Source organism: Rana temporaria, chromosome 3, assembly GCF_905171775.1.
Source record: "Rana temporaria chromosome 3, aRanTem1.1, whole genome shotgun sequence".
Taxonomy (NCBI): Eukaryota; Metazoa; Chordata; class Amphibia; order Anura; family Ranidae; genus Rana; species Rana temporaria.
This window is the reverse complement of record NC_053491.1, coordinates 26,887,885-26,914,398: the sequence shown is the minus strand read 5'-3', so window position 1 is coordinate 26,914,398 and position 26,514 is coordinate 26,887,885. Positions and strand designations below refer to the sequence as shown.

Below are 26,514 nucleotides of genomic sequence, written 5' to 3'. Positions count from 1 at the left end.
CGGGGGCTCTAATCTCCAGCATTTAAGTCTCCCAATTTGTAATTTGTGAATCAGGCAGCTAAATGGAAGCTTGTAAAACGAGGCTATCAGAAGTTATGTGTAGCCTCTCTGCCATTGCCTGCCTTTTTTTATTTTCTGGAAATTAAAGGAAATGTTTCCCCTGCTAATGCACCTAGAATTCTGTGTGTTTTTACAAGGCTCATAAACCTCACCTCGCCTTTATGAGAAGATGGATCCTGTCACGCTGCCAGGTGTCTCATCTCTCTGATTTTTCCACTTGATGTTTTTTTTACAAGGGATGGAGAATAGGCAGTAAAGGGGACGATGTATACAAACCGATTTGTCTTGTTGGATATTTGTTTAATTTTACAGTGAGCGCGGCTCGCCTACACCTCCTCTGGGACCCGGCGAGGGAGGTTACGTTGTGTCAAAGAAGACTTTAAAAAATGTTCCACAAGTCGGAGATCCCCTTTTTTCAGCTGTAAAAACTCATTCAAACATAATAGAGAAAAATGAGACTCGTAAAAAAAAACGGAGAAATCTAAAATTCCTTGTACACACGACGAGAAAAAACTGCCCACAGAAAAATTTAAACTTTTTTTTTTTTTTTTTTCTTGTCGTGTTTCCCGTCAGTGTTTTTCCCGTCACGAAAAACGGTCATGTGTATGCTTTTCCGAGGGGAAATGTGCATGCTCAGAATCAAGTATGCAGCCCAAAGGGTGGCGCCATTTAACCACTTAAGCCCCGGACCTTTAGGCAGCTAAATACCCAGGCCAGGTTTTGCGATTCGGCACTGCGTCGATTTAACAGACAATTGCGCGGTCGTGCGACGTGGCTCCCAAACAAAATTGACGTCCTTTTTTTCCCACAAATAGAGCTTTCTTTTGGTGGTATTTGATCACCTCTGCGGTTTTTATATAAACAAAAATAGAGCGACAATTTTGAAAAAAATTCAATATTTTTTACTTTTTGCTATAATAAATATCCCCCAAAAACATATATATATAAAAAAAATGTTTTCCTCAGTTTAGGCCGATATGTATTCTTCTACCTATTTTTGGTAAAAAAAATCGCAATAAGCGTTTATCGATTGGTTTACGCAAAATGTATAGCGTTTACAATATAGGGGATAGTTTTATTGCCTTTTTATTTTTTTAAATACTAATGGCGGCGATCAGCGGTTTTTTTTTCATGACTGCGACATTATGGCGGACACTTCGGACAATTTTGACACATTTTTGGGACCATTGTCATTTTCACAGCAAAAAATGCATTTAAATTGCATTGTTTATTGTGAAAATGACAGTTGCAGTTTGGGAGTTAACCACAGGGGGCACTGAAGGAGTTAGGGTTCACCTAGTGTGTGTTTACAACTGTAGGGGGGTGTGGCTGTAGGTGTGACATCATCGATTGTGTCTCCCTATAAAAGGGATCACTCGATCGATGCAGCCGCCACAGTGAAGCGCGGGGAAGCCGTGTTTACATACGGCTCTCCCCGTTCTTCAGCTCCTGGGAGCAATCGCGAGGGGGCGGCTATAAACGAATAGCCGCGCCCTCGTCCCGGATCGCTCCCTGAGGCTTACCGACCGCCGCATGTACCGGGGGGGAGTCCCGATCGGACCCCCGACCCGCGGAAAGGCAGCGACGTGCGGGCACATCGTTCTGCCTGCCCGTGCCATTTTGCCGGCAGTACATGCGGCGGTCGTTAAGCGGTTAAATGGAACTTCCCCCTTTATAGTCCCGTCGTACGTGTTGTACGTCACCGCACTTTGGTCGGACGGTGTTTGGAATAAACGTGTGTACGCAAGTCGGGCTGGAGAGGAATCGCGTCGGGGGGAAAAACTTATTTTTTTTTCCTGCCGAGAAAAATGGTCGTGTGTACGAGGCATTAACCACTTAAAGGAGTTGTAAAGGAAAATCTTTATTTTGCTGAAATGACTGTTTACAGGGTATAGAGACATAATAGTTAACTGATTCCTTTTAAAAATGATTAAAAATAGATAAAAATCAATCATATAATGTACCTACAGTTCTATTTTCGTTTTTGCATGTTTCCTGCTTCTCTGCTGTACAGAGCCAATACAGGGCAGTGATGGTTTGGAAAACAAAACTGATTGGTGTTGAGGGGTTTTAGACACACAGTAATCACACCTCCTTGATTAGTGACCACAGGGAGAAAGCTCCCAGTACTGTGGTTATCAGGAAACAGACAACCAGGAAGTGTGGAGATCAGAGAAGAATTACAGCAACTTGAGAGCAAAAACGAACAATGAGGACATGAAAACAGCACTGCATTAAGGTAAAGGAAGCTATTAAGATAAAAAAAAATCCTTTACAAACCCTTTAAGACCCGGACCATTATGGGACCTTGCCCATTTTTTGCGATTCGGCACTGCGTCGCTTTAACTGACAATTGCGTTGTCGTGCGACGTGGCTCCCAAACAAAATTGGCGTCCTTTTTTTTTTTTTTTTTTTTCCATAAATAGAGCTTTTGTTTGGTATTTGATCACCTCTGCAGTTTTTATATAAACAATAATAGAGTGACAATTTTGGAAAAAAAAATCTATATTTTTTACTTTTTGCTATATTAAATATCCCCAAAAAATATATTAAACATTTTTTTTTCCTCAGTTTAGGCCGATCTATATTCTTCTACCTATTTTTGGTAAAAAAAATAGCAATAAGCATTTAGTGATTGACTTGCGCAAAGAGGGGATAGTTTTATGGCATTTTTTACTAGTAATGGAGGCGATCAGCGATAATTTTTTTTTTTTTTTTTTACGTGACTGCGACATTATGGGGGACACATCGGACACTTTTGACACATTTTGGGGACCATTGTCATTTTCACAGCGAAAAGTGCTATAAAAATGCACTGATTACTGTGAAAATGTTGCCTGTAATGCCTCTCCTAAGAGGGCTTTATCCTGGGTTCCAGTACTTTGGTCAGACCCAATACCAAAAGTTTCTGCCAAGGTGCGATACAGGACCAGGGGAGTGGTGATCCTGCCCACGGACCCCCGTCCCAGAAGGTATTATGACTGTGCCTGCCCTGCGGCGAGGAGCTGTAAGTTGAAGTATGACATGTTTTTGTTGTGGTGTGTGTGTGTGTTTGTTTTTTATTTTTATTATTATGAACCTTTACAATCACTTTAAAGGAGTTGTAAAGGAAAAAAAAATTGCCTAAAATTAATGGGCCAGATCCACGTAGGGCGGCGTATTTTTAGGCAGGCGTAGTGTATCGTAGTTACGCTACGCCGCCCCTACTTTGAGAGGCAAGTGCTGTATTCACAAAGCACTTGCCTCTAAAGTTACGGCGGCGTAGTGTAAATCTCCCGGCGTAAGGGCGCGGAATTCAAATGATGAACAGGGGGGCGTGTTTTATGTAAAACAAGCTTGACCCCACGTAAATGACGCTTTTTTCGTACAGCGCATGCGCGCGCATGCTCAGTATCACGTCGGATTTTCAAATTAAATTACGCCCGCTCAATGCCTAGACGACGTGAACGTAATTTACGCAAAGCCCTATTCGCAAACGTTTTACGCAAACGACGGAAAATCCTACGCTGGCCCGATGTCCATACTTAACATTGCGTACGCCTCATAGAGCAGGGGTAACGTTACGCCGAAAAAAACCTTACGTAAACGACGTAAAAAAAAACGGCGGACGTACGTTTTATGGATTGGCGTATCTAGCTAATTTGCAAACTCGCCTCGGAAATCGACGGAAGCGCCACCTAGCGGCCAGCATAAATATGCACCTTAGATCTGACGGCGTACTAAGACGTACGCCAGTCGGATCGAGCCCACATTCAGTCGTATCTTGTTTTGTGGATACAAAACAAAGATACGACGCGGCATCTTAGAAATTACGCGGCGTATCAATAGATACGCCGGCGTAATTTCTTTGTGGATCTGGGCCAATGTCTGAAAGGTAGACAGACAGAATAGTGTAATGATTCTGTTAAATAACGAGTAAATACCTATTAAATTCCTTCATCTATATCACCTTCGGCATTCTAGTTTCTGTTCTCTCATTCACTTCCTGGTTTGCGGCGCTCGTTCATGTAAGAACTACATTTCCCAGTATGCATTGCGGCACGCCCAGTAATTCACACCTCCTTGAAGTCTCTAACACGTAGAGAGCGTCCTGCCGCACAGATGTAGTTCCCAGGAGGGGGTGAGCGCGTTACTGACCACCGCAGTAAAGCCTCCCTTCACGGTGGTCAGTAAAATCAGACAAGCAGGAAGTGAACAGAACAGAGAAGGAATAGAGCAACTTCTGAGCAAAAACGAACAATGAGGAAGTGAAAAGAGGAATGTCTGCAGGTAAAGGATGCTTATTATGAAAAAAAAGCTGTCTTTTGAAGTAACCGCGCTAAGAAAAGTACAGCCACGTTTTGTATAGCGGTGTACAGTTATGCGTAGATGACTGTGCTGGCGCCATTTATCAAAGTGTTTTTTTTTTTCACAATAGCTGTCTATATTGCAAACAGTCGCATTTAGTTTTTTCCCAGCTGCCATGATGCCTTCCGAGCCTTAACCTGAAAGGTTGCTATGAGGTAAGACAGGCAGTTTGTATGAAAGACACTTTGATAAATGAGGTCGTATTTGTCCAAGTGAATATTCCATTCCCAACACTAAATAACTGTCACTTGCTTTAGAAAGTCTGCACTCCTCTGCGGTTTCCCCCTCCGGGCTCAATAGCTTCTGTTATGGGTTTATTCTTTTCTTAGCGCAAATTATGCGTTTTAAAGGAACAAAAAATCAAACGTCTAATAAAAAAATATCTTTTTAGAAACTCCCTAAAGGTGTGCTATTGTATTCTACGCACCTGGATGCTGCAAATGAATGATATCTGGAAGGGTATAGAGCGATATCTGGAAGGGTATAGAGCGATATCTGGAAGGGTATAGAGCGATATCTGGAAGGGTATAGAGCGATATCTGGAAGGGTATAGAGCGATATCTGGAAGGGTATAGAGCGATATCTGGAAGGGTATAGAGCGATATCTGGAAGGGTATAGAGCGATATCTGGAAGGGTATAGAGCGATATCTGGAAGGGTATAGAGCGATATCTGGAAGGGTATAGAGCGATATCTGGAAGGGTATAGAGCGATATCTGGAAGGGTATAGAGCGACCTTTCTCTAACATTTTACCGCAGAGGAACCCTTGAAAATATTTTAAAGTCTTGGGGAACCCCGGTAAGATTTGTCCATTGAAGGACTCTAGAAAAAAGCCCCTTATATCGGTGGTCAGTAAGAAGAATGCCCCCTTAGGGGCACACGGTCGGACCAAACCGATGAAAACAGACTGAGGTTTAGTTTCATCGGTTCAAACCGACCGTGTGTACGGCCCATCGGACCTTTGTCCTTCAGACCAAAGTTTTAGAACTTGCTTTAAAATCGGACTGATGGACAGCTGACCGTCGGTCAAAACCGATGGTTAGTACACAAAAGCATCGGTTCAAAACCCGCGCATGCTCAGAATCAAGTCGACACATGCTTGGAAGCATTGAACTTCGTTTTTTTCAGCACGCCGTTGTGTTTTACGTCACCGCGTTCTGACCCGATCGGTTTTTGGAACGATGGTGTGTACGCACATCAGACCATCGGTCTGCTTCAGCTGTGAACCGATGAAAACAGTCCGTCGGACCGTTCTTATCGGATGGATCGACCGTGTGTACGCGGCCTTACATTTGTAGTTAACCACTTCAGCTCCGGAGGATTTGGCTGCCCAAAGACCGGGCCATTTTTTTCGATTCGGCACTTCGTCGCTTTAACTGACAATTACGCGGTCGTGCGACGTTGCACCCAAACAAAATGGACATCTTCTTTTTTTTTTTTTCACAAATAGAGCTTTCTTTTTGGTGGCATTTGATCACCTGTTTTTTTTTGTTTTTGTTTTTTGCTCTAAAAACAAAAAAATTGCGGCAATTTTTAAAAAAAAAAAATATTTTTTACCTTTTTTGCTTTAATAAAATCTACTAGCCAGATTCAGAGAGAGTTACGCCGGCGTATCAGTAGATACGCCGTCGTAACTCGGAATCTGCGCCGTCGTAAATTTTAAGTGTATTTTCAAATTGAGATACACTTAAATCTAGCTAAGATACGACCGCGGGCGCCGTCGTATCTTAGCTGTCTATTTAGGCCGGCCGCTAGGGGCGTGAACGCTGATTTACGCCTAGAATGCGTAAATCAGCGAGATACGCCTATTCAAGAACGTACGCTTGCAGTAAAGATACGCCGTTTACGTAAGGGGTTTTCAGGCCTAAAGTTATTCCACCAAAAAGATGGCGCAGCCAATGTTAAGTATGGACGTCGGAACCGCGTCGAATTTAAAAAAAATTACGTTGTTTGCATAAGTCGTCCGTGAATGGGGCTGGGCGTAATTTACATTCACGTCAAAACCAATAAGTCTTTGCGGCGTAATTTGAAGCATGCGCACTGGGATATGTCCACGGACGGCGCATGCGCCGTTCGTTAAAAATGTCAATCACGTCTGGTCACGATTCATTGGCATAAAACACGCCCACCTCTTCACAATTTGAATTAGGCGCGCTTAGGCCGGCCCATTTACGATACGCCGCCGTAACTTAGGGCGCAAGTGCTTTGTGAATACAGCACTTGCCTCTCTAACTTATGGCGGCGTAGCGTATATGAGATACGCTACACCTGCCTAATGTTAGGCAGGTCTACCTGAATCCAGCTATATATAATATATATCTATATATATATATATATATATAAAATCTATCCTCGGTTTAGGCCGATATATATATTCTACATGTTTTTGGTAAAAAGAAATATCACAATAAGCGTATATTGATTAGTTTGCGCAAAAGTTATAGCGTCTTCAAAATGAGGGGTAGTTCTATGTAATTTTTTTTTATTGTTTTTGTTCGTCGGACACTTTTGATGCGATTTTGGGACCATTGTCCTTTTATACAGCGATCAGCGCTATAAAAATGCACTGATTACTGTGTAAATGACACTGGCAGGGAAGGGGTTAACCACTAGGGGGTGAGGAAGGGGGTTAAGTGTGTCCTAGGGAGTGATTCTAACTGTATGGGGGGCGGGGATTACTGTGACATGACACTGATCGCTGCTCTCGATGACAGGGAGCAGACGATCGGTGTCCCGTCACAAGGCAGAACAGGGAAATGCCTTGTTTTTAACACAGGCATCCCCCCGTTTTGTCGCTCCTAGACACGATCGCGGGACATCGCACGCATTCTTAATAATTCAATTTTTTTTTTATTGGTCGTGAAATACGGTCGTGTGTAGGCTCCAGAGCATTTTTCCTGATGAGAAAAATGTCAATTAAAAATTTAGAACATGCTCTATTTTTTCTCCATCGTTTTTCACGTTGTAAAAAAATGGTCGTGTGTACACTTTAACGAGGTGGGGAAAAAAACGTGCATGCTCAGAAGCAAGTAATGAGACGGGGAAATTAGCATTAGCAATCCTAAGGGTGGTGCCATTCGAATGGAACTTCTCCTTTATAGTGCCGTCGTACGTCACCGCGTTTTTGCTCGAGCATTTTTTTTTCACGAACGTGTGTAGGCAAGGCACGCTTGAGAGCAATCACGTCGAGAAAAACTTTTATTTTTTCTTTTCATGACATGATTAACGGTTACGGTCGTGTGTACGCAGCATAAAACTTAAAGTCATTTTATTTTGTATTTTACTTTTTGTTTTTTATTAACCACTTAAGGACCGCCTCCTGAACATTTACGTCGGCAGAATGGCACGGCTGAGCACACGTACCTTTAAGTGCCCAGCCGTGGGTCGCGGGCGCGCACCCACAACCCGGTCCGAAGCTCCGTGACCGGCTGAGGGACCCACGGACCTGATCGCCGCTGGAGTCCCGCGATCGGTCCCCGGAGCTGAAGAACGGGGAGAGCTGTGTGTAAACACGGCTTCCCCGTTCTTCACTGTGGTGCCGTCATCGATCGTGTGTTCCCTTTTATAGGGAAACACAATCAATGATGTCACACGTCCAGCCCTGCCCCCCTACAGTTAGGAACACATATGAGGTCACACTTAACCCCTTCAGCGCCCCCTAGTGGTTAACTCCCAAACTGCAATTGTAATTTTTACAGTAAACAATGCATTTTTATAGCTTTTTTGGTTGTGAAAATGACAATTGTCCCAAAAATGTGTCAAAATTGTCCGACGTGTCCGCCATAATGTCGCGGTCACGAAAAAAAATCGCTGATCGCCGCCATTAGTAGTAAAAAAAAAAATATTAATAAAAATGCAATAAAACTATCCCCTATTTTGTAAACACTATACATTTTGCGCAAACCAATCGATAAACGCTTATTGCGATTTTTTTTTTTTTTTTTTTACCAAAAATATGTAGAACAATACGTATCGGCCTAAACTGAAGAAAAAAATATTTTTTATATATATTTTTGGGGGATATTTATTATAGCAAAAAGGAAAAAATATTGCATTTTTTTTCAAAATTGTCGCTCTACTAAAAAAAAAAAATATTCATAAAAATACCCTCTATTTTGTAAACGCTCTAAATTTTGCTCAAACCAAACGCTTATTGCGTTTTGTTTTTTTTACGAAAAATATGTAGAAGAATACGTTTTTTTTTTATATATATTTTATATTTATATATTTTTGGGGATATTTATTATAGAAAAAGGTAAAAAATGTAATTTTTTTTTCAAAATTGACGCTCTATTTTTGTTTATAGCGCAAAAAATAAAAACCGCAGAGGTGATCAAATACCACCAAAAGAAAGCTCTATTTATGGGGAAAAAGGATGCCAATTTTGTTTGGGAGCCACGTCGCACGACCGCGCAATTGTCGGTTAAAGCAACGCAGTGCCGAATCGCAAAAACTGTCCGGGTCCTTTTACCTGCATTTTGGTCCGTGTCTTAAGTGGCTAAGAGGGATGGCGGAGGAGTCAGAGGATAGGAAGTTATCTTCAATGGTTGGAGGTGCGCTTTAAAGCCTAGTTGGCGTTCTCTTTTGATCGCAGACCTATCAGCGCCTTTATTTCTGTAACAAATGAGACGCTTTTTCTTTTGGAGTGCTGATTTTGAAATATTCGGGAATTCAGCCGCTGTGTCTACTCTTCAGCTTTGTCCTCATATGGCAGCCCAGAGAGCGCTGAACATATGGACTGCAGATATACATAAAGGTGTACACATGGCCGGAGCGCAGCGAAGAGCCCCCCCCCTCTGACTGATCTCCCCCATATGTGTTAATGGATCGGGGTGACGTTGTGCTTATCTTTCCTCACCATGGACCTGCTTTTATCAGCGCTCTGTATAATGTATTTATAAATGTTTATACTACCCGCCTGCTCACAATCATTCATCTTACCTTGATTTGACACTTCTTCTTAACCTCATGCTTACCCAAGGAGTTTTTGTTTAAGATGCACTATATTGTCAAAAGTATTGGGACACCTGCCTTTACACGCACTCGGGCCCTGGTTCAGAAAGACTTACGACGGGCGTATCTGTAGATATGCCGTCGTAAAGTCTGAATCCGTGCCGTCGCAACTTTAAGCGTATGCTCAAACTGAGATATGACCAACGTAAGTCTCCTACGCCGTCGTATCTTAACTGCATATTTACGCCGGCCGCTAGGGGCGTGTACGCTGATTTACGCCTAGAATATGTAAATCAGCTAGATACGCCTATTTACGAACGTACGCCCGGCCGTCGCAGTACAGATACGCCGTTTACGTAAGGCTTTTTCCGGCGTAAAGTTACTCCTGCTATATGAGGCACAGCCAATGTTAAAGGGGTGGTTCACCCTAAAAACGACTTTTTTGTATTACACTGCCCCCCCACATTACAATACGATTAAGGCTATTAATTTTTTTTTGATGCTGTACATACCTTTGTACAGCATATTCACGCGTGGCATCCGGCTTGCGAGTCCCGCGGGAGTGGGCGTTCCTCACATGTCTGTGATTGACATTTTGACCAAAAACGAGCTCCCCCCGTCGCGTAAGCCGCGTCACGGTTGGCGAAAGGAGCCGAACATCGAGTCGGCGCTATACTGCGCATGCGCATCGCCGTTCGGCTCCTTTCGCCAATCGTGACGCAGCTTGCGCGACGGGGGGGAGCTCGTTTTTGGTCAAACGTCAATCACAGACATGTTAGGAACGCCCACTCCCGCGGGACTCGCAAGCCGGATGCCCCGGGTGAATATGCTGTACAAAGATATGTACAGCATAAAAAAAAAATTAATAGCCTTAATCGGATTGTAATGTGGGGGGGCAGTGTAATACAAAAAAGTTGTTTTTAGGGTGAACCACCCCTTTAAGTATGGACGTCGGACCAGCGTCGAATTTTCCGTTGATTCCGTCTGTGGGCAAGTCGTTCGCGAATAGGGCTGTGCGTAATTTACGTTCACGTCGAAAGCATTGGCTTTTTGCGGGTTAATTTGGAGCATGCACACTAGGATACTTTCACGGACGGCGCATGCGCCGTTCGGGAAAAGCGTCATTTACGCGGGGTCACAATAAATTTACATAAATCACGCCCACATCTTCCACATTTGAATTAGGCGGGCTTACGCCGGCCTATTTACGCTACGCCGCCGCAACTTTTCTTTGTGAATACTGCACTTGCCTGTCAAAGTTGCGGAGGCGTAACGTAAATAGGATACGTTACGCCCGCACACAAATACGCGCTCCCTACGTGAATCTACCCCATGAACTTTAATGCCATCCCAGTCTGTTTGGTTCAATATTGCGTTGGCCCACCCTTTGCAGCTATAACAGCTTCAACTCTTCTGGGAAGGTTGTCCACAAGGTTTAGGAGTGTGTATGGGAATGTTTGACCATTCTTCCAGAAGCACATTTGTGACGTCAGGCACTGATGTGGACGAGAAGGTTTGGCTTGCAGTCTCCCCTCCAATTTATCCCAAAGGTGTTCTATCGGGTCGAGGCCAGTCAAGTTCCTCCACCCCAAACCCCCCCTGTCCATGTCTTTATGGACCTTTCTTTGTGCACTGGTGCGCAGTCATGTTGGAACAGGAAGGGGCCGTCCCCAAACTTTTCCCACAAAGTTGGAAGCATGGAATTGTCCAAAATGTTTTGGTATGCTGACGCCTTAGGGCTCTTTCACACGGGCGGCCCGTTCAGGTCCGCCTGCCAGCTTTTTTGGCGGACCTGAGCAGGCGCTCCGTGCTCCTCTATGGAGCCGCGGATGTCATCGGTGACATGCCCGCTGACATCCGACCCGCTCCGTTCCGCCAAAGTGTGACGGAGGAAAAACCTACTTTTCCATCCGTCTTGCGGATCGGATCGGGTGAAAGCGGACAGACGGTCCGTGTTCATCCCATCCCCCCCATAGGGGAGAGCGGAGAAAAGACAGGGCGGTCCCTGCACAGTGTGCGGGGACCGCCCTGTCATCCGCCGGCTCAGCGGGGATCAACGGAGCGATCCCCGCTGAGCAAGCGGAGGTTCACGGGTCGGATCATTACTAATCCGCCCTGTGTGAAAGGGGCCTTAAGCAGTTCCCTTCACTGGAACCAAGGGGCCAAGTCCAACCCCATAAAAACAAACCCACACTGTAATCCCCCCTCCCCATCCGCCAAATCATTTTGGGCCAGTGCACAAAGCAAGGTCCCTAAAGACATGGATAAGCGAGTTTGGGGTGGAGGAACTTGATTGGCCTGCACAGAGTCCCGAATTCGACACGATTGAGAGAGCCTCAAACGGCCGGAAAGGCCAGAGGACAGACTCCGTTCACAAGGTTTGTTGCGGCGGCCCCATTTACGCTACACCGCCGCAACTTACAGGAGCAAGTGCAGTATCCACAAAGCACTTGCTCCGTAAGTTGCGGCGGCGTAGCGTAAATGGGGCCGGCGTAAGGCCGCGTAATTCAAATGTGGAAGGGGCGTGTTTTATGCTAATGTGTGATGACCTGACGTTATTGACGTGTTTTACGACTGGCGCATGCGCCGTCCGTGTACATATCCCAGTGTGCATTGCTCCCAAGTACACCGCAACGACGTATTGGTTTCGACGTGAACGTAAATTAAGTCCAGCCCTATTCGCGAACGACTTACGCAAACGACGTAAAAAATTAAAATTTCGAAGCGGGAACGACGTCCATACTTAACATTGGCTGCGCCTCCTAATAGCAAGAGCAACCTTACGCCGAAAAAGCCTAACGTAAACGACGTAAATAAATTGCGCCGGCCGTACGTACGTTTGGGAATCGGCGTATCTAGGTAATTTGCATATTCTACGCCGAAAACAACGGAAGCGCCCCTAGCGGCCAACGTAATATTGCACACAATTCTACGCCGCCGCATTCAAGTTACGTCGGCGGAGGAAGCCTATTTTTTTAGCGTATCTGCCTTTAAAAATCGGCATAACGATACGCCGGCGCAGATTTGAAATTACGGTGGCGTATCTGGAGATACGCCGCCGTAAAAGCTACCTGAATCTACCCCCCAGTCTATGGGGTAACTGGTGTTGTAAAGGTTCGTTTTTTTTTTTCTAAAAAGGGGTTCCTTTAAGCTAGTGCATTGTTTGTTCACTTACCTTTTCCTTCCATTTCCCTTCTAAATGTTATCTTTCTTGTCTGAATTTCTCACTTCCTGGTCCTCCTCAGGAAGCTTGCCCCCATCATCCGAGCCGTCCGCTACGGCATCTCCCCAAGGGAGGGGGCGAGCACGGTGACTAACCCCCAGCTAGAACGGCTCGGATGATGGGGGCAAGCTTACTGAGGAGGAACAGGAAGTGAGAAATTCAGACAAAGAAGATAACATTTATTAGGGAAATTGAGGGAAAGGGTAAGTGAACCAACAATGCACTAGCTTAAAGGAACCTATTTAGAAAATAAAAAACAAACCTTTACAACACCAGTTGCCCCATAGACTGGGTCGTCCTAGACGTACACGGCCGTGGCACTCTGAAGCCGTCGTCGGTGACTTGTTGTGGGCTGTGGTCACACCTCAGGCCCTCCAGCTCTGGAACAGCTGCTCCATAATAATGAGCCCTCTGCTTCTGCTAATGATTGTCCCCCCGGGAGTCCCGTCTGCACTCGATGAAAGATCGACATTAGAAGAGAAGGCCAAAGCTTCAAGTGAGTTTGTAAACGATGTACTTTGTCATAGAGTAGATCTGTCATAAACTTGGGCAGTTCCTATGGAGCCTGGGATGAGTATAAAGGACAAGGAGAGGTCACCTACAGCGAAAAAATGCTCGCCCAACGATCTGTAGATCCAGAGGTATGGGCAGAGTGATGCCAAGCTCCGGGCTCAAATTATTAGGTTTAAATAGTGCTTTGAGCATCCAATACCGTACTACTCCTGGTTCCAAAGCCATAGTTTCTCAATTAGGGTTCCTCCAAAGGTTTCTAGGGGTTCCTTGAGTAATTTCTGTCTCTCAAAATAAGTTGACTCCATTGCAGTGGTGGCTGGTGCTCAAAATTTTTTTTGGGGGGGGGGGGCGCAAACAAAAAAAATCAAATGCCGCCGCCACTGTGCCCCATCAAATGCCGCCGCCACTGTGCCCCAACAAATGCCGCCGCCACTGTGCCCCATCAAATGCCGCCGCCACTGTGCCCCATCAAATGCCGCCGCCACTGTGCCCCATCAAATGCCGCCGCCACTGTGCCCCGTCCGCCCGGCACTTACCTTTCTCGGGTCAGCGCTGTCCTCCGCGCTCCCTCCAAGTCCTTGATGTCTTCTCCCGTCATCTTCATATCATCTCTGCTATGATTTGACGTCCAATCACAGCGCCTGTCGCTTCAGCCAATCAGGTGACGGGTAACCAGACCCGGTGCACCTGATTGCCTGAGAGGTGGGTCAGTGTTGGGGAAGCAGCGATTCCCTAACACAGCACTGTTTAACTACATGCCGACCAGCCGCCGCAGTTCTACGGCGGCAGGTTGGCTCTCCTGCGCGAGAGCCCGTAGCTCTACGTCGCCTCGCGAAGCGGCCACTAGTGGCGCGTGCGCTCCCCCCGCTCGCTCCTTACTCCCGCGATCGCTCGTTACAGAGCGAGAACCGGGAGCTGTGTGTGTAAACACACAGCTCCTGATCCTGTCAGGGGGAGATGTATGAACAGTGATCAGTCATTTCTCCTAGTGAGTCCACCCCCCCTACAGTTAGAACACACCCAGAGAACATACTTAACCCCTTCCCCGCCCCCTAGCGTTAACCCCTTCCCTGCCAGTGGCATTTTTATAGTAATCAATGCATTTTTATAGCACTGCTATATGAGGCGTACATGCGGCGTACCAATGTTAAGTATGGACGTCGTTCCCGTGTCGAATTTTTTAAATTTTACGTTTGCGTAAGTCGTTCGCGAATAGGGCCGGGCGTCATTTACGTTCACGTCGAAAGCATTGGCTTCTTGCGGGTTAATTTGGAGCATGCGCACTGGGATACTTTCACGGACGGCGCATGCGCCGTTCGTAAAAAGCGTCATTTACGTGGGGTCACATAAAATTAACATAACACACGCCCACATCTACCACATTTCAATTAGGCGGGCTTACGCCGGCCTATTTACGCTACGCCGCCGCAACTTTCGTTTGAGAATACGGCACTTGCCTGTAAGAGTTGCGGAGGCGTAACGTAAATAGGATACGTTACGCCCGCACAAAGATACGCGATTCTACGTGAATCCGGGCCTATGGGTCTAATCAGGACAACTGTTAGAGCCCATGGCTCTAATCAGGCGCTTCCAAAAACACCCCCACCACTGTAATTCAGGTGCCCGACACCCGACAGGGGGCCGGACAACTGAATAGGGGGAGGCAGCGGCGACCATAGATGGATTCATGCAATGCATGCATCTATCTATGGTGAAAGAGACGTGACGGTAGAGAGGGGGCAGCGCTCTTGCGCCCTTTATGGACGAACTGCCACTGCCTGTGTCAGAATGGCTGTACAATAAAATGAAAGATTTTCTGACTTTATAGAATGTATCTGCCGAGGTGCCAACCTTCAAAGGATCCATGTTCGGTGACCCACCTTCCATCAGATGGGGAACGTCGCCATTCATTTTTATGCAGCTTTGCCTTATTGTTTTTCACAAAGTTATTACTGTCTCCATAACAAACATAATCTGAACCGTCACAAAGCAACCAGCATTGTGCTTTCTGAAGTGTAAAGAAACAAAATATCAACTCTACTTCCTTCTCTATGGACTTTCACTTAAATTCTTATCTGATCACGGAGTCTGATAGACCCGATTGGAGTCACAAAGTATTTAAACATTAAATGTGATAAAAAGAAATACTTTAAGATAAAATTTCTCACTTCATATCAGATTTGCTGTATAGAGACTTCAGCTGCAGATAAAGTGCCATGTAACTGCCATGTAACTGCCATGTAACTGCCATGTAACTGCCATGTAACTGCCATATCCTGCCTGGGTCTGTGCATTGCACTCCGGACAGTCATAGGGGTCTACAACATGGGGACACCCAACTTAATAGGGGAACTTTACCCTCCCTCCCGGGGTCAGGTTACCCCTTACTTGGTCTGCCGGATTGAGTGCAAATAACATATGCGCCCAGCGAATCCAGCATTGCCCTCGTATAATCTGCCAAAAGCCACCACCGTATTCTTTGCTGACATCACCAGGAGGCCAGCTGTCTTTTTTTTTATTTTTATGTTTCTGGTTCCTTGCAGCCAGCCCCTTGATGACATTTTTAGAAGGCTGGCTGTCTGTTCAGGGTAGCTAGCAGCCAGCCCCCTGATGACATCATCAGGAGTCCAGTTGACTCCACCAGGTTCTAGCAGCCAGCCCCCTGATGACATCATCAGGAGTCCAGTTGACTCCACCAGGTTCTAGCAGCCAGCTCCCTGATGACGTCATCAGGAGGCCGGCTGACTCTTCTGGGGCCTTGCAGACACCCCCTAATAACATCATCAGGAGGCCAGTTGACTCCTGCAGGTCCTAGCAGCTGGCCCCAGAAGACATCGTAAGAAGGCTGGCTAACTCTTCCAGGACCTAGGGGCTGGCCCCTTAATGATGTCATCAGGATGATGTCAGCTGTCTCTTCAAGTTCCAGGCTGGCACACAGAGCCTCTCATCACCATCTTCTTTGCTGACATCTTCAGGAGGCCAGCTGTCTTTTATTTATTTATTTTTCTGGTTCCTTGCAGCCATTATTGACGACATTATTGGAAGGCTGGATGTCTGTTCAGGGTGGCTAGCAGACAGCCCCCTGATGATATCATCAGGAGTCCAGTTGACTCCGCCAGGTTCTAGCAGCCAGCTCCGTGATGACATCATCAGGAGTCCAGTTGACTTTGCCAGGTTCTAGCAGACAGCTCCGTGATGACGTCATCAGGAGGCCGGCTGACTCTTCTGGGGCCTTGCAGACACCCCCTAATAACATCATCAGGCGGCCAGTTGACTCCTGCAGATCCTAGCAGCTGGCCCCAGAAGACATCGTAAGGAGGCTGGCTAACTCTTCCAGGACCTAGGGGCTGGCCCCCTAATGATGTCATCAGGATGATGTCAGCTGTCTTCCAAGTTCCAGGCTGCCACATAGTCTGCCATCACCATCTTCTTTGCTGACATCTTTAGGAGGCCAGCTGTCTTTTTTTTTTTTTTTTTGGTTCCTTGCAGCCAGCCCCTTGATGACATTCTTGGAAGGCTGGCTGTCTGTTCAGGGTGGCTAGCAGCCAGCCCCCTGGTGACATCATCAGGAGTCCAGTTGACTCCTCCAGGTTCTAGCAGCCAGCTCCCAGGTGACGTCATCAGGAGGCCGGCTGACTCTTCTGGGGCCTTGCTGACGCCACCACCTTATGTCATCAGGAGGCCGGCTGACTCTTCTGGGGCCTTGCAGACATCCCCTAATAACATCAGGAGGCCGGCTGACTTTTCCAAGACCTAGTGGCCAGCCCCCCCAATGATGTGTTATGTCGGCTGTCTCTTCCCGGTTCCAGGCCGTCAAACACAGACTTTCGTCGCAATCTTCTTTGCTGACATTGTCAGGAGGCCAGCTGTCTTTTCCGGGTCTTAGCAGCCAGCCCTTTGATGACATTATCTGAAGGACGGCTCTTTTTTTTTTTTTTAGGGGGCCTAGCAGCTGACTCCCTAATTACATCAACAGAAGGCCAGTTGACGCCTCTGGGTCCTAGCAGTTGGCCCATGATGACGTAAACCGGAGGCTAACCTTCTCTCCTGGGTGCTAACAGTCATCCCTCTTAGGACATCATGAGGAGGCCAGATGACTTCCAGGCCCTAGAAGCCAACCCCCAGATAATGCTCCACTCCACATCTTATAAAACGTGCAGAAGACTGTTAGGAGTGTATTTATTAAAAAAAAAAAAAGTGTATAGCTGTCTGCCTATTGAAAATGCATGTAATTCTATGCCAAAATCGAATGTTAACAGGCTAAATGCGCTGCAACTCAAATGTGTGAATGCCAAAAATATTGCATTATGGCCACTAGATGTCACTATCATAAGCCAAAAGTATGGTCCTTTGTGCCATGGTCGTTATGCCAGAGCAGGAACAAGGGACTTTACATACACTATATTACCAAAAGTATTGGGACGCCTGCCTTTTACACGCACATTGGCCGGGATTCATAAAGAACGGCGCATCTTTAGATAGGCGTAGCGCATCTCATATGCGCTACGCCATCGTAACATTGAGAGGCAAGTACTGTATTCAGAAAGCACTTGCTCCCATATGTGCGCCGGCGTAACGTAAATGGGCCGGCGTAAGCCTGCGTAATTCAAAGTAGGCAGGTAGTGGGCGTGTTGTATTAAAATGAATCGTGACCCCATGTAAATGAAGCGCCGAACAAACGGCTCATAATCACGTCGAACTTACGCCCTAAGATACGGCGGCTCAATGCCTATGACGTGACCGTAACCTACGCCCAGCCCCATTCACGTACGACTTGCGTAAACAACGTAAAATCCGACGGCTGTTCCGTCGTCCATACCTTAGCATTGGCTGCGCCTCATATAGCAGGGGTAACTTTACGCCGGACGTACGCCTTGCGTAAACGGCGTAGCTTACTGCGACTGGCGCAAGTAAGTTTGTGAATCGGCGTATCTAGCTCATTTACATATTCGAGGCATAAATCAATGGAAGCGCCCCTAGCGGCCAGCGTAAATATGCACCCAAGATACGACGGCGTAGGAGACTTGCGTCGGTCGTATCTTGGCAAAATTCAGGCGTATCTTGTTTCCTGAATATGCCGCATAGATACGACGGCGCATCCTAGAACTTATGCGGCGTATCAGAAGATACGTTGGTGTAAGTTCTTTCTGAATCTGGGAAATGAACTCTAATGGCATTTCAGTCTTGGGCCATAGGGTTCAAAACTGAGTGGACCTGCCCTTTGCAGCTATTCATGTGCATGTAAAGGCGGGTGTCCCAATACTTTTGGTAATAGTGTATGCTGCGGGCAGTGCATGCACAACCTGCTAAAAATAGCCAATACTTGTGCAGTTGCTGGTGAACCTCTGTGGTGCATTAAACCAATGGCCAACCTACAAGAGAAAGGAAGGAGGTGAGATATAATAAATAGATTATATATATATATATATATATATTAGTGCTGTCAGTTAAACGCGTTATTAACGGCGTTAACACAAACCCATTTTAACGCCGTCAATTTTTTTATCGCGCGATTAAGGAGGTTCACCCTTTAAAACATTTTTTTTTTTTGTCAGCACGTACCTCTTAACCCTTTCACGCCGACGGGACGCATATATGCGTCCTCGGCGTTCGGGGGTTATACCGGGATGTTGCCTGCAGCCGCAGGCATCATCCTAGTACCGTTGTTTAGAGCGGGCGATCGGCTATCCAAACATAACAACCGATGCGGCTAAAAGCCGCTCGGTTGTTATGCCGGAGGAGCGGGAGGGGACATCCCCCCCCTCCCGCCGCCTTTCGCCGCTCTGACCAGGCCTCCCGTCCCACCGGGAGACCCGATCCTCCATCCGCCGCGTTCTGTGTTCAGGCGGAGACTGACACTAAGCCGTAAACGGCTTTGATTCAGTCTCCGCATTGAAACCACGGAAGCGGCGTCATGACGTCACTTCCGGGTTTCTCGGCTGCCAATGGCGCCGGATTTAAAAAAGTACACAGTATTCAGAATCGCCGTTTTCGGCGATCTGAATACTTTGAAGTGCAAAGGAGGGCTCAGGGGTCTTTTAGACCCCGATCCCTCCATAAAGAGTACCTGTCACCACCTATTGCTGTCACAAGGGATGTTTACATTCCTTGTGACAGCAATAAAAGTGATCAAAATGTAAAAAAATAAAAAAACACAATTTAATATTATAAAAAAATAAATAAATAAATAAATAAGAAAACAAAAAAAAAAATGTTTTAAAGGATGAACCTCCTTAATCGCGCGATTAATCGTGAGTTAACTATGACATTAATGCGATTAATCGCGATTAGAAATTTTAATCGCTTGACAGCACTAATAATCTCTCTATCAGTACAGACTTGAGCTGGAGGAATAGTCTGCAGGATCCAGAGCATGGTACCTGCAGTCTAAGGATCGCGGTTGCAATGCTTTGCAGGTTCGAATGCAAAATAAAAATATTTTTCCATTTTTGCAATGTAGATGCGTCATTTATATATATATATTATTAAAAAATGTTATCTTATTTTTTGAAAAAGGTGGACTTCTCCTTTAAGCCATGTCCTTGTGTGACTTGATGTTCTGCTCCAGAAAGAGTTAATAGGATATTGGTGCTTTGCCTTCACGATTCTGTGGAGACCACAAACTCAAACATTTCGCCTCTGGAACTTGCACGACGTGTTCCGTATGGTTGACGGTTTCTAATGCAAATATATCCTTTGTGTACAAGTAGGAAATTTATTGTACGAGGACAGATAAATATTAATCCAACGTACGACTTCCGTGTTCGAATATTTACAGCAGGGCTGACTTTTGGTAAACGTCTCTTTGGACGCACATCTATGCTGAAACATGCGGCGTTCAGAATAAGGTCCTGCAAAGAAAACTGATACAAAAGAGAAGCTGAACCAATCGGAAGCATTTTTCCAATAGCAGGAAAGATGCAAGCTGATTGGTTGCTCTGGCTGATAGCTGCTGTTTTGTGCCAATGTTCTCTATGGGGTTTCATTTAATGGGGTTTATAAGACAGGTTTTTTTCCTCAGACACTTCGATACAAAGGACAGTTGCATCACTTATTACAGTTACATTTAAAGTGTTACTAAACCCATAACTGAAAAATCAGTCTGTATATGCATGCTTGTTATACTCACTGTGGAACCTAAGGGGTTAATCCTCTGCATTGCGTAAAAAGGCTGTTTGATTTGGTCTGCTCTGATCCTCCCCTTCTTATTTTGTCCCCAATTCATCTCCTAGTAAGACATCCTCAGTGTGGTGTGTATTGCTAGAGAGTTTTTTTTTTTGGAGGGTGAATGTGATTAGCACAGGGCCAATCAGCACTGTCCAGACAGAGGGTCAGGGGTCCTGCAGCCTTACGCCACGTTTGAATACTGCGCCGACATATACCGAGGGCAGTACACTCGTGTATCGTTGGGCAGGCTCGGCTACTCTCGCGCTGACATCCTGTACGTCCAGGACGTCAGCGCGAGAGGCGCAGAGACTGCCCGAAGATACTGCCGGTGCAGTATTCAATCTCGGCGTGGGTATCGGTGTATACCGCGCACCAATGATTTTGCCCTGATTTTCAGGGCAAAATAGTGCGCGGTATACGCCAGATAGATATAATCTCTATCTATCTATCTATCCTATGAAAAAAGTGAAATACTGCGCTAACAAAGAAGTGTAAATAACAAAAATATTATAGTAAATCAGCCGCAGCTTAAAACGTATAAAATCATAAGGTGCAAAGTAAGCTGCGCTATGATACTATGATTAAAACTAACTAATAAAAATAAAATGAGAGGGAGAGATCGATCTATATATTTTTTCAAAATATTGTTTTGTTTTTTTGGTTTATAGCGCAAAAAAAAAAAACGCGCAAATGAAAGAAAGCTCTATTTGGGGGGGAAAACAACATTTTGTTTGAGTACAGCGTCACACAACCGCGCAATCGTCGGTTAAAGCGACGCAGTGCTGTTTCGCAAAAAATGGCTAGGTCATTAACGGGGGCAAAACTTCCAGGCCCAGATTCACGTAGGAGATACGCCGTCGTATCTCTGAGTCTGAGCCGTCGTATCTTGGCGCCTGATTCAAAGAATCAGATACGTCAGAATTTTTCTAAGATACGACCAGCTTAAGTCGCCTACGCCGTCGTATCTTAACTGCATATTTACGCTGGCCGCTAGGGGCCTGTACGCTGATTTACGCCTAGAATATGTAAATCGGCTAGATACGCCAATTCACGAACGTACGCCCGGCCGTCGCATTACAGATACGCCGTTTATGTTAGGCTTTTTCCGGCATAAAGTTACCCCTGCTATATGAGGCGCAGCCAATGTTAAGTATGGACGTCGGGCCAGCGTCTAATTTTTCGTCGTTTGCGTAAGTCGTTCGCGAATAGGGCTGTGCGTCATTTACGTTCACGTCGAAAGCATTGGCTTTTCGCGGGTTAATTTGGAGCATGCGCACTGGGATACTTTCACGCGCCGTTCGTAAAAAGCGTCATTTACATGGGGTCACAATACATTAACATCAAACACGCCCACATGTTCCATATTTGAATTAGGCGGGCTTACGCCGGCCTATTTACGCTACGCCGCTGCAACTTTGCTTTGAGAATACGGCACTTGCCTGTCAAAGTTGCGGAGGCGTAGCGTAAATAGGATACGTTACGCCCGCTCAGAAATACGCGAATCTGGCCCCCAGTCTTTAGGTGGTTAAAATGGAATTCCGCGTCCAGCGCCTTCATGTTTTCCGTTCGGTCAGGGCCGGTAGAGCGATGTAATAGAAGTTCGGAGTACTAATAGGGAAAGCAGGTTCCGGACATCTTTTGGCTGAGTAACGTTACTAATGGAAAAATAAAAATGAGCGATTTGTTTTATCGCAGCCGATCGCCCACCAGGAAATACATGTTATCTTTTTTTTCTGTCGGTAACTTTTGTGTAGAGACGGAGAAGGCCGCCTTGTGTTAATTGTTACATGAAAGGTCACGCATTTTTCCCTTCTCGGAGAGTGTGACATCTGGTGACAACCCTCCCCGGATAGGTACAGCCTGTGTTTATTTTCCCTTCAGGGGTTTTACTTATTGGGCTGTGTGCAAGCCTGAGTGTTTTCTCAGTTGCCGGAGGTGTGAGGAGGAATCTGTGCCTCGCTCCTCCTGCTATGGCAAGCCTGTGTAACAAGAGCCCAGCAGTGGGTGGATTCCACTGAGATCACACGCGGATGGGGGCAGGGAAGGAAGGAGTAGCTGGCCAGGCATTGGAAGGCAGCAGAGGTGATTGATAGCTCTTGTGTTGTGCGAGGAGGAGGGGGGGGAGGAGGAGAGGTGGGGGGGGAGCGCAGGGTAATCTTTCATTGCAGTGCTTGCAGGCTGGGGGGAGCTTTGCACAAAGTTGATCTCTTGCTTGGAGTGTGATCCATTCTCTCCTTTCTGTTTGTCCAGGGCGAGGATTGTGGTTAAAGCCCGAGCTGGATGGATGGGTATGGGGAGAGGGGCAGGACCCAAAGCCCTGGGACTCTTCAAAATCCTCACCGTCGTCTTGTGTTCGCTGCACACAGGTAAGGGAGATCTTCTTCGCTGGTTCGGTGATGAGAGTTGGCCCACACACTGGTGGATTGCATGCTTATTGCACAACAATGCTTTCATTACAACCGGTTATTGGGTTTGCCAAAACCTTGGCGGACAAGTGTATGAAATGGAAGGAATTTGGTGGCATTGCTATTGGAGCTTGCATGATGTATGTAAACTTATAGCCAACAGTCCAGGGGGCAATGCTATTGGAGCCTATACATCAACCGTCCAGAGGCATTGCTATGGAAGGATGCATGTGTATATAAACGTATACCCAACCGTCCAGAGGCATTGCTATGGAAGGATGCATGTGAATATAAACTTATACCCTACCGTCCAGAGGCATTGCTATGGAAGGATGCCATCCAACAGTCTGGGGCATTACTGTGGAAGGTTGCATGTAATATATAAACTTATATCCAACAGTCCGGGGCATTGCTATGGAAGGTTGCCATCCAACAGTCCGGGGCATTGCTTTGGATGGTTGCATGTACATATAAACTTATATCCAACAGTCCAGAAGAATTGCTATGGAAGGTTGCCATCCAACAGTCCGGGGCATTGCTATGGAAGGTTGCCATCCAACAGTCCGGGGCATTGCTATGGAAGGTTGCATGTACCTATATATAAACTTATATCCAACAGTCCGGGGCATTGCTTTGGAAGGTTGCATGTAATATATAAACTTATATCCAACAGTCCAGAAGCATTGCTATGGAAGGATGCCATCCAACAGTCCGGGGCATTGCTATGGAAGGTTGCATGTATATATAAACTTATGTCCAGAAGCATTGCTAGGGAAGGATGCCATCCAACAGTCTAGGGCATTGCTAGGGAAGGATGCCATCCAACAGTCTGGGGCATTACTGTGGAAGGTTGCATGTACCTATATATAAACTTATATCCAACCATCTGGGGGCAATGCTATTGGAGCATTCATTAACGGTCCAATGGCAATGCTATGGAAGGATGCATTAATATATAAACTTGTATCCACCAGCCCAGTAGCATTGCTATTGAAGGATGCATGCTTTAATTAAACTTCTATTCAACAGTCCAGGGCCAGTGCTTTTGGAGCATTCATTAACAGTCCAATGGTAATGCTAATAACATCAACAGTCTAAATGCATTGCTATGGAAGGATGCATGTTTATATACAAACTTCTATCCAATAGTCCAGGGCAATGCTATTGGAGAATTCATTAGCAGTCCAATTGTAATGCTATTGGAGCCTATACATCAACATTACAAAGGCATTGCTATGGAAGGGTGCATTTTCTACATAAGCTTACATCCAACAGCCCAGTAGCATTGCTATTGAACCACACATATTAAATGTAATGATTATATCCAATAGTTTGGTGTTACTGCTATTGAAGGGTTATGCTATTCTACATTGTAAAGCGCTGCATAAACTGTTGGCGCTATATAAATCCTGTATAATAATAACAATAATAAATGCAACAGTCCAGTTGCATTGCTGTTGGAGGATGCTATACATAAGCAATATATCCAAGAGTCTGGTGGAATTGTTATTAACGCCTGCTATATATCAACAATTCGGTTGCATTACTATCGAAGGATGCTGCATATAAAGTTATGCTTGCTTTACATGAGTACCGTATATACAACAGTCAAATGGCATTGCTATTAAAGCATGCATGCTATCCCTAAAGTTATTTTTAACCAATAGTTTGGTGGCATTGCTATTAAAGCATTCTAAATATCAACAGTGCAGTTGCATTGCTATTGAAGGATTATTTTATTTTATTTACATATATATATATATATATATATATATATATATATATATACACATACATACATACACACACACACACACACACACACACACACACACACACACACACACACATTTTTATATATATATATATTTATATTTATTTAATTTATATTTATTTAATTTATATTTATTTAATATGTATTTATTTAATATGTGTATATATATATATATATATATATATATATATATATATATATATATATATATATATACATATTAAAAAAATACATATTAAATAAATATAAATTAAATTTTATATATATATAAAATTGTGTGTGTGTGTGTATACTTAAATTCAAAAGTGTGGATGCATTCATGCTATACATAATTCTATCCTACAGACAGGTGGCATTGCTACTAAATGATGACATATATGAACTTATACCCAACAGTCTGGTGGCATTTCTATTAAAGCATGCCAATTGAAGGATGCTATATATAAACTTATAGCCAAAAGTTTGGTTGCATTGCTATTGAAGCATGCATACTATACATAAATTATATCCAACAGTCCAGTGGTATTGCTATTGAAGAATGCCATATATAAACTTCTATCTGCCAGTCCAGTGACATCGTTATTGGAGCATGCACGCTGTATAGAACCGTTAAATCCAACAGACCAGTTGCATTGCTATTAAAGGATGCATGGTAAACATAAATTATATCCAACAGTCCGGTGATGTTATTAGACCATGTATGCCATATATACTAAATACAACAGTCTGGTGTCATTGCTATTATTGCATGGATGCCTTACATCAGTGGTCTCCAAACTGTGGCCAGATGCATGCCTTTAATTGGCTCTTGAGGCATTATTTCTTCCACTGACGCCAGCGATGGGGCATTATTTCTTCCACTGACGCCACCGACGGGGCATGACGTCTTCCACTGACGCCACCGACGGGGCATGATTTCTTCCACTGACGCCACCGACGGGGCATGATTTCTTATTATTGCATGGATGCCTTGCATCAGTGGTCTCCAAACTGTGGCCCTGTGGCCAGATGCATGCCTTTTAATTTGCTTTTGAGGCATTATTCCTACCACTGACGCCAGCGACGGGGCATTATTTCTTCCACTGACGCCACCGACGGGGCATTATTTCTTCCACTGACGCCAGCGACGGAGCATGATTTCTTCCACTGACGCCGGGGCGTGATTTCTTCCACTGACGCCACCGACGGGGCGTGACTTCTTCCACTGACGCCACCGACGGGGCGTGACTTCTTCCACTGACGCCACCGACGGGGCATGACTTCTTCCACTGACGCCACCGACGGGGCATGACTTCTTCCACTGACGCCACCGACAGGGCGTGACTTCTTCCACTGACGCCACCGACGGGGCGTGACTTCTTCCACTGACGGGCATGATTTCTTCCACTGACGGCACCGACGGGGCATGATTTCTTCCACTGACGCCACCGATAGGGCATGACTTCTTCCACTGACGCCAACGAAGGGGCATTATTTCTTCCACCGACGGGGCATGACTTCTTCCACCGACGGGGCGTGATTTCTTCAACTGACGCCACCGACGGGGCATGACTTCTTCCACTGACACCACCGACGGGGCGTGATTTCTTCAACTGACGCCAACGACAGGGCATGACTTCTTCCACTGACGCCAACGACAGGGCATGACTTCTTCCACTGTTGGGGCATGACTTCTTCTACTGACGCCACCGACGGGGCATTATTTCTTCCACCGACGGGGCATTATTTCTTCCACCGACAGGGCATGACTTCTTCCACTGATGCCAACGAAGGGGCATTATTTCTTCCACTGACGCCACCGATGGGGCATGACTTCTTCCACTGACGCCACCGACGGGGCATGATTTCTTCCACTGACGCCATGACTTGACTTCTTCCACTGACGCCAACCAATTCTCCCCCTAATACCAAAGATGTGGCATTTACTCCCTCTGGGCACAGTCCAGCCCCCTGTAGTCTAAAGGACAGTAAATTGGATCTTTCTTTAGAAAGTTTGGAGCCCCCTGCTCTATATCGACATTATATTGTGTATCTTCCAGTCCAGGCAGTTGTGTGAATTGAGTATTGTGTAA

The 26,514-nt window shown here is 45.6% G+C and overlaps 1 protein-coding gene across 1 annotated transcript in view; it reads left to right on the top strand.

Moving 5' to 3' along the window:
* The window catches only part of RGMA (repulsive guidance molecule BMP co-receptor a), a 105,045-nt gene that overhangs the window by 32,888 nt on the left and 45,643 nt on the right, over nucleotides 1–26,514 (top strand). The window contains exon 2 of the mRNA XM_040342361.1: nucleotides 22,514–22,629. Coding sequence (XP_040198295.1) covers nucleotides 22,514–22,629 — 116 coding nt within the window. The remainder of the gene's footprint in view (nucleotides 1–22,513; nucleotides 22,630–26,514) is intronic.